Genomic DNA, 15920 nt, shown 5'->3' with positions numbered 1-15920 from the left:
CTGTCTTGTTCAGGGGAATCTGTGCCCAACACGTTCAAATTGTTGTTTATGCAAATAGGTTTTAGAAGTGTCCAGCAGGTGCCAGTAAAGGAGTGTACTGTGCGTAAAAGAGCAGCGTTTTCAGAAGAACTGCATGGATCTCAGTGTCTTATGAGGCGAATACACACAATAGTTTAAATACTCTCTCTATATTACACAAAATAGACTCTTTTGAGCTTAGAATTTTCAGTTTGAAAGAAGAAGTAAGCCCAAAATATGCAGGGTTTGTGTGTTAAACTTGTGAATGAAACAAAACGAGACTCCGGTTTGTTCTTGATGAGGAAACCACGCCATAACAGATCAGAAAAAATAGCGTAGTACAGGCCCTTAAAGATAACTCCTGCGCTTAACAAAAGGGCACTTTCTGGGCACAATACCGCACAGACGCACCCGTTAAGCCTCTCCAGTGCGCCTCCACAGCGCCCCCGCAGAGCGCAGCGGGCTGGTCCTTTAAAGACCGATAAAAAAAAGAAAAAAAGAAAAAGAAACGTCCCACTTCCGGTGTGAAAGACAAAAACAGACAGAGGAGCGTCCCAGCGGAGAGAAGAGGGTAGCGCTTCGACGCAGAGAGGCAGTTTGTTCCGAAAGGTGCACATTTAGCGCAAAGCCAGAGTAGCACGCGCCGGCTGCATCCACTGACACCGCGCCATGGTGAAGATCAGCTTTCAGACTGTCGCGGGACAGAAGGGGGAGAAGGAGGGCGATGGCGACAAAACAGAAATACTTATCCCGCATCCGATGGTGAGTGGGTTTGTGCATACTATTGTCTGCCTTTAATGTCTGATTTCCTTCATTTCCTGCAATGTCACTTATATAATCAGGTGCAGCGCCCTAAGCGGGTCTTAGGGCATCTTGCACCTGCGCAGCTCCAGCAGCAGCGGGGGGTTTGACAGCATCCATCGCCATTTGGCTCCAAACAAAAACATGTCACTGCTGAGACGGTTCCCTCTGCGCCAGTGCGCCACTCACAGCCTCGTGCAAGTGAGTGTAATAATAGGCTACATTAGACTTACTTAATTAGGTACCTACTCCTCATTATCGCGTCTAATTTGCAACAAAAGCGCAGAAGTGGTAAAGATGTGTGAGAATTCAGATGTCTGGTTAAAGGTACAAAATGGTAGAAGCATTGGTGCACGGGGTCAGTTCTCTGCAGCTCGAAAAGCAGAACAGTGAAGCAGCATCAGATTTAGGAAGAGTAACGGTCTATTGAGAAAAGGAGACAGACAGATGCGAAGATTATATTTGCAGAAGTCCATTTGCAGAGTCTGAGTCTGTCAGGCCTGTGCAAAGTTCTGGGCAGATTGTCCGTCAGACTTTTCCCACCTGGTCGTCTAAATGTATCTATGGACACGACAGACTGGTGGTGTGTCACGCTCTCAGCTGGTGCTCGGGGCTCGTGAGGGGCCGAGAACACAAAGAGCCGAGTTTGACAGAAGCGTTCGCACTTTCACAGTTTTGTCCTTATGCGCCCTCCAAATGTCACAGCGCTGCTGAGACACGAGCGCTTTGACAACTCAACCTGCAGCACGCGCTCTAGCACACCGGTGCATCTATGTTGTCACACATTTATAACATTTACTTGAGTAACTTTTTCAGTACATCATCTGAATTCCATTATAACAGCATGCAGTTTAATTTAATCTCAGTTCAATTTGAATTTGAATTTCATTTTTGTTTCATTCAAGCATAGTTGCCAAACAAACCCAGTCATCGTGATATAACTGGTATTTTATGCCAGATACCCAACCGCCCACTCTTATAATAGGCAATGAAGTGTCCTGCCCAGAGACACAATGGCAGCAAGCATTTCATCATATAATATACAGCAACAATTTGGATAATTATGTGTTTTTGTTAAAGTTGCACAAAACTTAACTTCTCTGGTGGAGGGTGCTCTACTCTCTGCTTTGTCTGAAATCTTCCACTCTAACCATAGCCAGGCTGGCACCACCTAGTGCCTCCGCTCAATCTCATTTCTCTCCAGCGACTAGGTCAGGAATCAGAATACACTAGACGATTTGCAAAAATCCCAAAAGTGCGAGTTCAGGCACCAGCCAATCAGTGAAGAGCCATAGATTCTGTGTTGGCAACGATTCCCGAGATTGAGCATTTAAAGCTGGGACAAAGAGAATGTTTGGTGAATTTTATCAAGGGGAAAGATGTTGTTGTCCTTCTTCCTATGGGATTTGGGAAATGCTTATTATACCAGTTAGCCCCGTTAGAGGCGCATTGCATACATCACTACCAAATAGCAGCGATTGGTTAAATGAAAAAAAGCAGCCGCTTACCGTCGAGCGAATGAATTCTAACACTGCGAGGTCAGACGGTTTCTATGAAGTGAAACTGGCTGATGAATCAGGCTATGTAACCAACCATCTCCATGGAAACAAAAAGCGTGATGGCACTAGGCTAACTGACAGGTAAGATCTGTGGAGATCTGCTAAATGCATGCTTCTCTTTGTGTTTTTTCAGCAATAAACTTGAAACTGAATAAATGCATGATAGGTAAGTATAATGCCACACTGTGAAACATTCCAGGCCAAGCAAATGCATGGTGTTGGATGGGCCACTCATAAAGTTCCACAGTGTACCTTAATCACAGCAATAGTACATAGTCAGTATACAGTAGGTGTATAAGAAGTCATTCTGAAGCACACTTTTGTTGACATCTTGAAATATGGCAAAGTACATGGAGCAAAGAGGCATTTCTGAGCAGGTTTATGTTCAAAGCCTGTCAGCGTCTCCTTTGAAGAATCTTCTGAGCAGACATCATTATTTTCTTAAACAAAAGCTGTGTCTGTACAAAGCAGTGGGCACACTCTGTTCTGTCTGCGCCTCCATTGGTGCTGATTTCTACTGTTTACTATGGAGCGTGTAGTGCTATTGCCAGAGCACAGATGGGCTGAGAGACTGGAGGCGTTTGGGAAGATTACTCATAGTCTCAGTGTAGTTTCACTTCCACTGTCTGACAGCTCTTCCTCCGTCCACGCTCTGTGCTGTATCTGTGTGCAGTTATGCAGTTATTATCAATTGTCTGTCATGTAAGACTGTCCATTAAAGGACAATAATACGCAGGAAGTAGTGGGTGGATTTGTGTAACGTTTAAACTTCCTGTGAACATTTTTTGTGTTTTTTCTAGTTGTTTCTCACACCTCATATTCTATGAAACTAGCCATACTTAGACATACTTCGAGTTGTGTTCTGGTTCATTTGTTCATGCATATACTAGTAGACCTGCACAATGTATCACAGTCAAATAAAAAATAAAATTTAGTTGGCACTTTATCAGATCTCAAAGACTGGAATTATTCATAGAACAGAATGAACTCTGCAAAGAACAAAATATCCCATCTATTTATAGAAACATCTTGTTGTACCGGTAGTTTAGACCTCTGCAAACGTGTTCTGAAATTCATCGGATTCTTGTATGAGTTTATCACTACATTTCAGTCGGCTCTCAAACGTTAATGCTCCTATAGTTTTTCAGTGTGCACTCTAAACACAGTTCTACTTTCACAGAAATACTCAGTCTATTCACAATTGTAATACTTGTCAGAAAAAAAATAGCTAGGATTCCAGGGTCACGCTCTGTCAGATCAATTAAATTAATCTTGCAAAAAAATTGAAAAGTCTTTGGTGTATTATTGCCCAAGAGCTGTCCATTCCTATGTGTGACTTTGGTTTTATAATTGTAACATTTTTAATATTTAAAACAGCCTGTTATGCACTTTATAGAGCTTTTAACCATGTTTATTTGTTTCCCCTCACCATTTTCTCACTTTAAGTTGTATTTGGAGTGATTCGTGCATGTTTGAGCAATCTTTAATCGATTATTTTCAAGACGTCAACCCCCGTTTTCACCTCAACCAGTATACGCACACTTCTTTGTACCAATTTCATTTTCTCAATCAGTGGTACGAGTAGGATTTGGCTAGCCAGGCTGGTACCACCTAGTGCCTCCACTCAGTTTCATTTCTCTCCAGGGACTAGGTCAGGAGTCAGAATACACTAGACGGTTCACAGAAACGTTGGAAGTGCAAGTCTGGGCAACAGCCAATCAGCAAAGAGCCATATATTCTGTGTTGGCAACGATTCCCGAGATCGAGGGTTTAAAGCTGGAACAAAGAGAATGTTTGGTGACTTTTATCAAGGAGAAATTTGGGGAAAAGTTTAATATATCAGATAGAACTGTTAGCGGCACATTACATACGTCACGACCAAATAGCAATGATTGGTTAAATGAAACAAGTCCCCGTCTACCATTGAGCGAACGAATCCTAATGCTGTGAGGTCAGACGGTTTCTACAAAATGAAACCGGCTGATGAATCAGGCTACGATTTGGCAGCTTCCTGTAGTCATTTTTGTACAAATGGAAAAAAACAAAAAATAGGCTGCTCAGTAGTGTGATATGCTGCTATCCATCAAAGGTGCTGACAACTTCACAGCTCTTTGTTGTGATGTGTGATGTGACCAGTTTTCAAACATGAAATTCTGCAAACTTGCTTCTTTTGTTAAGTTCTTTTAGATGAATATTGTGATTTTAAATATCCAAATGATAACATAATGAGCCATGGGTGTCATAGATTATAACTATATAGCAGACACAAGGACACTACGTCTTCTTCAAAAGTGCATAGTGTGGGTGTTAGATTTCTATTTACAAAATCACCCCACCACGCCCTACCGCATAATGCTTGTTTAGGGTTTCTCACTTTCAAAACACACTGTATGACATCATCCTCTGCAGTACCATATTACTCTTTACCTAACATTTGTGTATATTGTCTTTTCTCCAGGAGGAAGAGGAGCTGGTTCTGCCTCTGCGGCCTAAAAAGTCTCCTCTGAACGGGCTGTGCTGCCTGACCTTCGGCCTGGTGGTTTTCATGGCTGGTCTGGTCCTGGCCTCCATCTATGTTTACCGCTACTACTTCATCCCTCATGTAAGAATCATTTTAACATAACTGTTCACCGCCAAATCCACCTAAATTACACAAATGGTGCAATTTCGTGGAACAAAACCGGCTGTACCTGAGAAATAAAAGCTGACATTATGCGCTGCACCTTTCACTGGGATACAATAGTGAAACAGCAGGAAACCAGGAAACTAGTTTGCAACAGTGATGTTTGCTTTGTTCTGAAATACAAATACAAAAGAGCAGGAGGTGGATCATTTGAGATGAATGTAAGATGAAGGCAGGAGGACAACTCATGGCATTTGATTATTTTCATGTATTACTGCTCTAACATCTAGACAAACCTAAAAAGACTGTAGAGGTTCTATATTTCACAAAAATGACTTGTAGCTTTAAGTCATGTTTTGATGTTTACACATGCTTGAGGTATCATGAGGTTCAAACTGTGACAATATCGTATTGTGAGACTTGGATATCTTTCCAACCCTAACTGTAACACCATATACTGTTGCAGAAACTGGGAAGGGGGCATGAGGGAGCAAATTTGTGAACCCTGAAATGAGCCCTTCGAACATATGATGACACATCCCGATAAAAAACAGAACAAAACAAAAAAAAAACTAAAAAACATTTGGTTATTTCATGCCAAAGTACAGTGTAATCAGTAGCAAAAAACTGCCTCTTGCCCTCCATGTGACATTAAGATTACATTCTAAAATCTGAAAACCACCAAGAATAACAGTACCACAAATGCGTAATCCACTGTAGCCTGTACTCTTACCTGTTGTTTACGTTCAGTCGTGTTTTTCTCTCTGTCTAATCAGATCCCGGAGGAGAATCTGTTCCACTGCAGGGTGCTGTATGAGGACTCAGTTTACGCCCCTCTGCGCGGCCGACAGGAGCTCGAGGAAAACGTTGGCATCTATCTGGGCGACAACTACGAAAAGATCTCCGTGCCCGTGCCGCATTTCGGAGGCAGTGACCCGGCTGACATCATCCACGACTTCCACAGGGTAAAAACAGCCACATCTGATCCTCGATTAAAGAAGCACTGTGCAACGATTTTGGTGTAGGGTCCTACACATCCTTGTTATTATTGCGTTGCTTAGAATGTTCCACAGTGGCATTAAAATTATAAATTGTATCCGTGGAGACAAGTAGGTGATGCCACTGGGCCAAGTTACAGGTTCAGTCTGAGGAGAGGCGACCCCAAGTTAAGGAAAAACAGGGTAAAACAAAGGTATTTTTGAGCAACAAAACAAACAGTAATTGAATAAATGCATGATAGATACGTTTAAAGCTGTACTGTGGAACATTCCAGGCAAAACAATGACATCAAGGATAAAAGCAGGTGATTTATCTCCCACCAGAAGCATGCATCTTTAATAATAATTTAATCAAAATAGATAGAATTGTCCTGCAGAATTGTTAAGCTCTGTTCTAGCAATTTGCTGAAAGATCCAAAAGTCTTTTAAGAAATAAATTTGAGTAGCCAAAATGCACTTCAAAGTAAGTTCAAAGTGCTGGACAAAAAGCAAATTTGTGTTTTATTACAGGCCCAATGTCATTTTTACAAACAATACAAAAACTATATATTAAAATACGGCCATTTCATTTGTCAGTGTTTGTAGTCGAGGAAAGACTAGACAGAAGATGCAGAGCTGCTTCAAAATACTGTAAAATTACTCAAATTATATAAAAATTTTATTCTTTTTAGGGACTGACTGCCTACCATGACATTGCATTGGACAAGTGCTACGTGATTGAGCTCAATACCACCATCGTGATGCCTCCTCGAAACCTCTGGGAACTTCTCATCAATGTCAAGGTAACTCAAGGACTCTGAAGGACTGTTGATCTCACCTGTTTAAGAATCTAGATGGAAATGGAAAAAAAAAAAAAAAACTGGTCTTGAGTTTGGTCTGTTTGAACATCTTTAAATTAAAAAAATAAATAAAAATAAAAAAATAAAATAACATGTAACAAATCAAAAACATGATACTGAAATGTGGCAGATTAAGACTACCATAATTTTCGGATTATAAATCGCTCCGAAGTATAATTCGCACCAACCAAAAAATGCGTAATGAAGAAGAAAAAAACATATTAGTCACACTGGACTATACGTTTGGGGGACTTTATTTTATAAAATCAGAGACCAAGAACAGACATTTGAAAAGCAAGTTCTAGTAATAACAATAGAACAGAAAACAACAGACTGTTAATGTCACATATGAACAGTTCTTCAGATAATTATAACATAAACAACAGAACAGAACAAGTTTACCAAACTCTCCATCTCACTCCAAATCACTAAATCCATTGAATTCTTCTTCCTCAGTGTCACTTCTGAACAACTCCAGAGGTAAACAGAGCGCCGCTTCTTCTTCTGTGTAGCTGTCGTCAGACTCAGCATCAGTTCCATTTAGAATTATTCCGTCCTTTCTGAAACCCGACAGGCTGGTTTCGGTTGTCTTTATGTTTGTTTAAATTTTAAATAGTCAGTGGTACAGAAGTAATGGTGCGATTGACTGACATGATACCAGACTGGACAGTGGCTCTTTCTCTTTCTTCTGCAGCCGACATGCGCAGTAGAGTACGAAGTGACAGTGGGACAGGAGTACAGTGGCTGTCAGTGTGAATATTTTAACATAGAATTTGCACCGGAGTATAAGACGCAGGACCACCCAAACCTTGAAAAATGTGTGACTTATAGTTAAAAAAATACGGTATCTATCCTAAATTTACATTTCCAAACTGTAAAACGTGTAAAAATGTGTTTAAAATGACGTTAAAATTATTATTCTTTAGGGATGTAACAATATCCAAATATGATATTCTCACGATATGCTTCTAACGGTACGATATTAATTGCGATATTTTGTTCAGGCAAAAAAGTCAGTATGCTACTTTTCTCTTGTTATAATCCAAATAATTAAGATTTCAAAGTGTTGCTGCACCAAAACAATGAATTTAAGCGAAGGAACTTGGGATTCGATATATTTTGACGGCCCATGATATTATTTTGAGACTTTTGATGATACGATATTACGATATTTTGATTATTTTTATACCCCTGTTATTCTTTGATGCAGAAAGGGACGTACCTGCCTCAGACCTACATCATCCACGAGGAGATGGTGGTGACGGGGAAAGTGCACAACATGCGTCAGCTGGGCCCCTTCATCTATCGCCTGTGCAACGGCAAAGAGACGTACCGCCTGAGCCGCCGCCTCACACACACACGTGAGTCACAACCACGTCGCTCACATAAAGCTCTTCATGGGATTACCCGTCGTGAAGGGAAATTGAATAATGAATGACAAAGAGTTTTATGCGTTATTGTCGCTTGTTCTTACTTTGGACGTGGTCAGATCGCCGTGTTCCCGCAGCTCTAAATTGAAATGGCTGAAAGCAGTGACATTTCAAAAATATCTTTTAACGGCTCAAAGTACTCTGTTTTTTGATCTGTATTATAATGTTGTTACCTCATCAAAGACATACCTGGAGTTGTGTTTTGTTTCATTCACACGTTTAGCACACTAAGCTGTGTTCTTCTCGCAAACAGAAAACACTGTTCCACATTGTGATGTCATGTGGGAATACAGGAAGTGCTCGACTGTGTTTTTAAACTCCATACACTTTCACTCGAATCATTTGGATCATTTCAGCCCTGGAATCTCTACTGAACTAAAGGAAAAAGGTAGTTATTAACTGGAAAACTACCACCTCATGACATCACAAGGTGGAACAGAGCATTTCGAGCTTTGGAGATGTCGATCAAACATGTGTGAATGAAACAAAACATAACTCCGGGTATGTTTTTGATGAGGTAACAACATTATAACATGACTTAAACCTCACAAGAGTCAATTTTGTGTAACTTAAGAGCTTTAAATGTGAAAACTTTGTGAGAACTTAGATACGCTCCCATGTCTGGACACAAGCTTTACACTTTTCTCTAGTATAACCTGAAATAGTAGGTTTGGAAAAATATCTCAAGACCTTGATTGCCATGAAAGTCTGCGAATCACCAGCAAATGGCAGTAGAATCAATCTGTTTGCACACTGAGGAGGACATTATGAAGCTAAAATAATGGCAGCTATCATCAGAGTTGCTACGCTGTGCAATCAGTAAAGTGACCAGACATCCCTATTTACCCGGGACAGTCCTAGTTTGCAGCCCTGTGTCCCCTGTCCCAGCAGATTTATACAAAACCAGTGATTTGTCCCAGTTTTATACAAGAAATGTCCCAGATGTCCCTATTTTTGACCAATTTGATCCCTACCAACAGTAAGGAGGGGCATAGAGTGTCATTTGTTTAGGTAAACTACAGAAAAACATGCTTAAAAATCACCAAAATCACAAAGAAAATGTGGCTATACTCACTCACATGTTAGTCATGAATGGACCGAATGCAAAACAATTTTCCTTAATTACACACTTGTTATTACCAACCAAGCGGAAACTGTGGCTGTCCCAGTTTTTTATATTGAAAATGTGGTCACCCTCGCAATCAAGGCAATTTGAGCACTAAAATGTTTACAATGGAAAACATGGAGGAGCTTCATGGACTTAGATCTATACCAAAAAGTGTCTATTGAAATAAATTTGTCTGACTGGTATTTTGGTATAAAACCTGCAAATGACGCTGTTTTTAATCAACATTTACATAATCATCACACTTATAGCTTGAGTTTCAGAACGATTTCACTTTTTCACCGCTTGAACATCTGTTTTGTGTTTTCAGGCCTGAACAAGCGTGACGCCAAGGACTGCCACCACATCCGCCATTTCGAGAACACATTTGTGGTGGATACCGTTATCTGCGAAGAACCATAGAAAACAAACAACAACAATTAAAAAAAAACAAACAAAAAAACCCCATACTTACCACTCCGCTGTTTAAGCACATCGCCAGTCACTTCCCGAGCCACTGTAGCACCCTCTAGTGGAACATGTCTGAGTTGCACTTTACCTGTAATTTGAACTATAATATTATAACGTTTGAATTTAAACTTTTTTTTGTTTTTTTGCATAATAATTTCCATTGGTTAATACTAGCCTATTTTCAAATGTGATGCAATACTTAACATAAGGTTCTATCACAGGATTTTTCCATGTAGCAAAGTCTAAAGGCAAAGTCTAAGGCGTTTTGGTTTAACAATGTCTCTTATGGGATTTGTGAGTTGTTACTGTTGTTAGGAGAAGACTCCATGCGTTGTTAAGGTGTGTTGTTTTGTATTTTTTTTATTCCTCGTGAGACTTCTTACCTTTTCTCACTGCTACTACTCCGCTCTCTGCAAGGCATGCCGCTCTGCTTAACAAGCCTACATAGATTTGAATAAGAATGTTATGTATTTCATTATATTGTACACTGGATTTCAAACTGTTGATGCGTAGTACAAGTACGGCTGGATTTCAAATGGCATTAAAGGTGCGCCGTGTAACATTTCTTGTGGAGGGTCCTCCGCTTGCTTGTCTCCATGGAGATGTTATTGCTTGGTCTAGAACAGGGGTGGACAAACTTTTTGACTCATGGGCCACAAAGGGTTCTAAAATTTGACAGAGGAGCCGGACTGGGAGCAGTTGGGGTTTTTTGGTAATCCACCTCATAAGAAAAAAAAAAATTTTTTATTGAAATATCCCATAATTATAAATCATGAAGCATTACAACAAAATATCTGTCTTTCAAGTCCCACGGGATTTACTATTTATTGAAATAACTTTTAAAACACTGAAAATTATTATTATTATTACTATTATTCAAGTTTGCCGGGCCAGATTAATAAGATTAAAAGACCACATTTGGCCCGCGCCATAGTTTGCCCACCCCTGGTCTAGAATGTTTCGAAATATAGATTAAAATTATCTGTCACAAGGGAAACAAGCTGGTTACAGCACTATACGGCATAAGAAATCAGATCTGTGGAGAGTCGTCCCTATTCACAAGAGAGAATTATAGTCAGGGTTCCCACAGTCATGGAAATCCTGGAAAAGTCATGGAAATTGAAAATGTCATTTTCCAGGCCTGGAAAAGTCATTGGATTTGGTCAATTCAGTGAAAGTTTTGGAAAAGTCTGTTAAGTTATCAGTAGGTTATTATGATTATTTCTGAACGTATGCACATTTTGTTTAAAAGAGACGAAAAAAGAGACAATAAATGCACTGACGGTATTTTGAAAGTTAAAAAAACTATAATAACCATAAGGTGAGTGGAAAGGGTTAACATTTCATATTTAACCCTAAAAGTATGATGTAAAGTGCTGTAAAGTCATGGAAAATTCACTTTAGGTCATGAAAACGTCATGGAAAAGTTTTGAAATTATGTCAGTGAAAAAAAAGTGGGAACCCTGTATAGTATTTTTGAGCAACAGAAACACCCGTAATGAATATAAGGTAGACGGATATGTTTAATGTCATTGCGGAACATTCCAGGGAAAGCAATAACATCTCCATGGAGACAAGCAGGTTGCGGACACTCCACCAGAAAAGTCACGCACCTTTAAACAGCAATATTCAATAGACTTGTAAAAGGGACACATTTTTGGTGGATTTTGGTGGACTTGTTGACAATGAACCTGGCTACTGCCCGCAAATGAACTCAGCCAAGATACTATTACATAATATTATTTGATTTGCTATGTATTTGCAGAAATTGTGAAAAAAAATCTTGCTTATCCTTGTGTTCATGCAGGGCTTTGCAGGGACTGATATTACCTGATTAGCTCAGTTGAAAATCCAAATGGACAAATCCAGATTAAACAACTAAATCGCCATTAAATCACCCGGACAGAACTTAACCAAGACTAAAGACTCAAGCCCCTCATAAAAAATATTAAAAGATATGTCTGTAATTCTAATTTAACTGTGGTTGTGTTTGCATGCACACCAAAATACCGATCATTATCTGATTTCCGGAATTATCAAAACGACTCAAATGTGGGTTTTTCTCAAGGGAAAATTGTGCAAAATAGGAAACTAATGTGGCAAATACAAAATGAGAAGAGTTATTTTAAAATTCATTGGACTTTTGGTCATTTTACCAGCCAAATCCACCCTAGGACCCCACCCTGCCTACTTGCACCACAGTTTGGGAACCACTGCTTTCATATATTCACTATTGATGACCTATTGCTTTGCTTGCTTCATATGCTTTTGCTTGGCTTTCTCTCCTTTTTTTTTTTAAACACCATTTTTATTGAGTTAAACAGGGTTAAGCTAATATTATTAAGCACATTTTGTAAATTTAAACAAGAAAAAACAAAAATTAGTCTGATTTAGATTTTCATTTAGATGCATACCTGTTATCTTAATGCATTTGTAATTTAAAAGCCCCAATTTCTTGCATGTTGTTCGTCCATAAGAGGAAGAAGCTATGTTAGGGTGTTTTGTAAAATGACGCTCAAGCCTTAGTCCAGCGTCTGGGCTAATGTCAATACTTCTGAAGAGGGGCTAATTATTGTAAAACATGGTAGTTACAACTCAACTCTGATCTGTATATTTTGTCTGCCATTGGAAATTGTCTGTGAATAAAGTAGTAATAAAGATGTGTTTTTATGTCTCATTTGTGCCACACCCAATCATAGATATAGTAAATGTGTATAAATGATGAAGAATAAGGTGTATTAGTGTCTCTAAAGTCTAAACAATGGGTAGACTAGAGACCCTCCAAGACCTTTAATCTGGCCTTCGGCTGATTTTCTACAAAAATATTTATATTTTCTATTAAAATATTGGTAATTTTCTGTGCTGCTTAGCATCGCAACATCTCCAGCGTCTCTGTACATGGCCCCTCCCACCAGAGCAGCACAAATGAAGACTTGTCTCTTTCCAAACGCTGTTAAAGGACGATCGTTTTGACTGTTGACTGTGACACCCTCATCAGCAAAATGTCAAAAATAAAAAAGTGGACGTCGAGTGCAGGATTTTCCAAGAAAAATTGACTTATTCCTATTTGCATACAAGTTCATGTTAAAACATTGTGTTGAAATTGCATTTTTCTTAAAGTTTCAGGTTCTTCATAATATTATAATATTTTGTAAAAGAAAAAGTTCATCAATTAAAAAAGATTTCTGTAATAGATTTGTGTTTCTCTGCACAAATATTAAAACTTATTGCCATTTTTGGGGTTTATATGCCATGAGTTTTCTAAAATAGGTAAAATAGGTTGGATACGACCCCCGGACCAAAATGAGTTTGACACCCCTGCTTTAAAATATGTAAACAAAAACTTTATAAATTCTGAAATGGAATGGAGAAAGTGACTTGGAAAATAATGCAATTTCAATGAAAACACTTAGACTAATGATCCACAAGAGAAATAACTTGGACAGAGTTACTCACCTCACACATGTACAAATAAAATAAAGAAACAAATATTGTAATATAAATACAGCATACACACTTATATAAAACAGTGTTTCCCATATGGGGATCTGTATTTTAAAAGTCACAAACCTTCCTGACCCAAGTCAATAGACATTAATCGTAAATCACAAAATAAAGGTGGATTTGAGCATTACTGAACATTAATGAAGATATTTTATTGTTGACTGAGTGATCGTGTCTCTGAACAATTAGTATTACTCAAGTTTTAAACAATGAAAAACAGCAGCAATAAAAGGATCCATAAGTCGCCTATTTGGACATTAAATGCAGCCCATTTCTTTTTCTTTTCATTCAACTGAACCAGCAATATTGGAACAAAATAGTCAATAAAATAATTACCAGTACAAAAATATTAGATATGACACAAAACATGTCTTAACATTTCAACATTTCTAATAGGTGGGCCTGTCTGTGTTTTTGTAGCGTGTTCCAGTCTGGGAGTACATGGTACAGACCTACATGCAGATCGTGACAAGGTGACCCCCCCAAAAAATCTCTTGCAACCCACCTGAAGGTCGTGACCCAGCCTTTGGGAAACAATGATATAAAAGAGTTTGCAAGGAAACAGTGCAAAGATAAAGTAATGATTGGCAGGACACAGGCTTATCTGTTCCATAAGGGTGAGTTGTTGTACATCTGTATGCAGTATGGTATGAATGTAGTCCTGTATCTCTCACTGTTTGGAGCCTGTTGGATTAATTAACTGGATTCATCAAACAATACCACAACATATGAAAAATCAAGGAAATGCTGACAAATGAAAATCACTCTGATACACGTGAGTGATATCAGAGCCCAGTACGTTATTAGTTAATTTGAGAAGAGATTATCAGGAACACCAAGACAAAGAAAAGATTCAGATTTTGAGGTTTTAGTGGACAAATCCCTGCAGAAATTTTAAGCCGACTAGAGTTTCACTTCATCTAGAGATGTAGTAGATATTTCACAATAAATTATACTTTCTCTGAATTTCAATTACAGTTTTGATGTTAGCAAATTGTACTGTTGCCATCTTCAACAAATAAGCCAATTAACTAATATTTGCACATGGAAATTCAGGACTGTTTTTTATTTTTTGTTATATGTCATAAAACCATCCACATTTAGATCTGTTCCTCAGTTAATCATTGAAAATTCATTTAAGCTTCATTTTGGCTCCACTTCCCTTGATTCTGAAATTTTGCACATTTTGACGGCATAAGATTTTAAAGGGTCTATAACTTATGGTGCATTAGTGCTAGATAATTGTGTCATAAGGAATAGTCATTATCACGTAGCCCTGGTTGCCATGGTAACATATTAGCTTTTGTTGCTATGAACAGACCTAAAATAATACAGTTTTGACAGTGTGACAAAGTGGGCCTTTGTCCCATTTTAAACTCACATTAGTTTAATTTCAGTTATTGTTAATTTATCAATATACAACTACACAGTTATAATATTTCTTAGTTTTTGTTAATTTATTACATAACACATTTAAATATATTTTATTTGTTGATTCATTTCATTTACATCCATCACCATATGCACCTGCAGCTCCACATGGTTCAGACAAAAGAGGGCGCGTGCCTCATGTTGGCCATTTTTCAAACCTTGGAAGGAGGGTGTGAGATGGACCATGTGGAGGGGAGAACTGGTTTAAGTTCTGTTTCATTATTTTTGTGTATTTGATTTTTATAGTTTATTTTCAACACACTGTTTAGTTTATGTTAAACATTTAGATTTTACAAAGGGACTTAGACTCATGAAAAAAAAAATTATAGCTTTGCTTTGAAGAGTTACATGGAACTGATACCCACGTGGGGGAGGTACTTCCTGCTGGGTGGGGCATAAAAGCAAATGGCTATTTGAGAGAGACTTCTGTGCAGATGGGTGCAGGTTGTTGTTGCTCTATTATTTATTATTTGATTCTTTACCAGAAGTGTGTTTTAAATAAATTTGATCTGGTCAAAGACACACTATTTTGTTGTTGTTGTGGTCTGCCTCCTACATTGACCACAGCCCCCATTTTTGGGGGCAAGTCCTTGTTTTTAAATTTCGTACATGTGTAGATTCAACATACTGAGTGCTATGCTATCATGTTATACGCTGTTGGAATCAGCACAAGCACGGCTAACAATGTATCCACTTCATTTTCACCACAGCACTTCACATCTCAAACAGCAGCCCTCTATATCATCATGTATCAAAAAACTACTGTCTGACAATCTTACAACTTCTGCCTCAAAACAAACTCGAGACTCCAAAAAATCCAAACAACCCATATACCTACAGAAAGCTGCCTTTGTGGTAAATACAACGGTACCAACCACTGGCGTCTAGCTCAAACTATCACTAAGCAAGCAGCCCAGAAACACAGAAAAAAGTAGCAGTCAAATCAAGCCAAAGTGATTTTTTCTGTCTTACCTTTGCCTTCTTCTCATCTGACCACAGTAATCTACATGATCTTACCTTTTATATGACACCTTGTTTGGCCAGGTAGCCCATGTATTTGCAGTTTAATACCTTAAAATATCAGACATGGGAAATTTCAGGAAAAAGGCCTTGGGGCTTAAGAGGTTAAGCCAGCCTCCCC

The 15920-nt window shown here is 38.6% G+C and overlaps 1 protein-coding gene across 1 annotated transcript; it reads left to right on the top strand.

Moving 5' to 3' along the window:
- Positions 1-279: 279 nt before the first annotated feature.
- Positions 280-12521, top strand: itm2ca (integral membrane protein 2Ca). The gene is made up of 6 exons (XM_020917496.2): positions 280-780; positions 4837-4980; positions 5778-5966; positions 6671-6781; positions 8049-8199; positions 9705-12521. The coding sequence occupies exons 1-6, from the start codon at positions 688-690 to the stop codon at positions 9794-9796; spliced, it is 780 nt and encodes a 259-aa protein (XP_020773155.1). The 5' UTR covers positions 280-687; the 3' UTR covers positions 9797-12521.
- The last annotated feature ends 3399 nt before the right edge of the window (positions 12522-15920 follow it).

This window comes from Boleophthalmus pectinirostris, unplaced genomic scaffold (assembly GCF_026225935.1).
Source record: "Boleophthalmus pectinirostris isolate CB_2022bp ecotype Guang Dong unplaced genomic scaffold, ASM2622593v1 HiC_scaffold_9, whole genome shotgun sequence".
Taxonomy (NCBI): Eukaryota; Metazoa; Chordata; class Actinopteri; order Gobiiformes; family Gobiidae; genus Boleophthalmus; species Boleophthalmus pectinirostris.
Note: the sequence above shows the minus strand (reverse complement) of the source record. Positions and strands in the feature narration are given on the sequence as shown.

Coding starts and splice junctions, on each gene's coding strand:
- itm2ca (XM_020917496.2), top strand. CDS start 688: ATGGTGAAGATCAGCTTTCAGACTGTCGCGGGACAGAAGGGGGAGAAG. Junction 781..4,836: donor TACTTATCCCGCATCCGATG/GTGAGTGGGTTT, acceptor TCTTTTCTCCAG/GAGGAAGAGGAGCTGGTTCT. Junction 6,782..8,048: donor AACTTCTCATCAATGTCAAG/GTAACTCAAGGA, acceptor TCTTTGATGCAG/AAAGGGACGTACCTGCCTCA.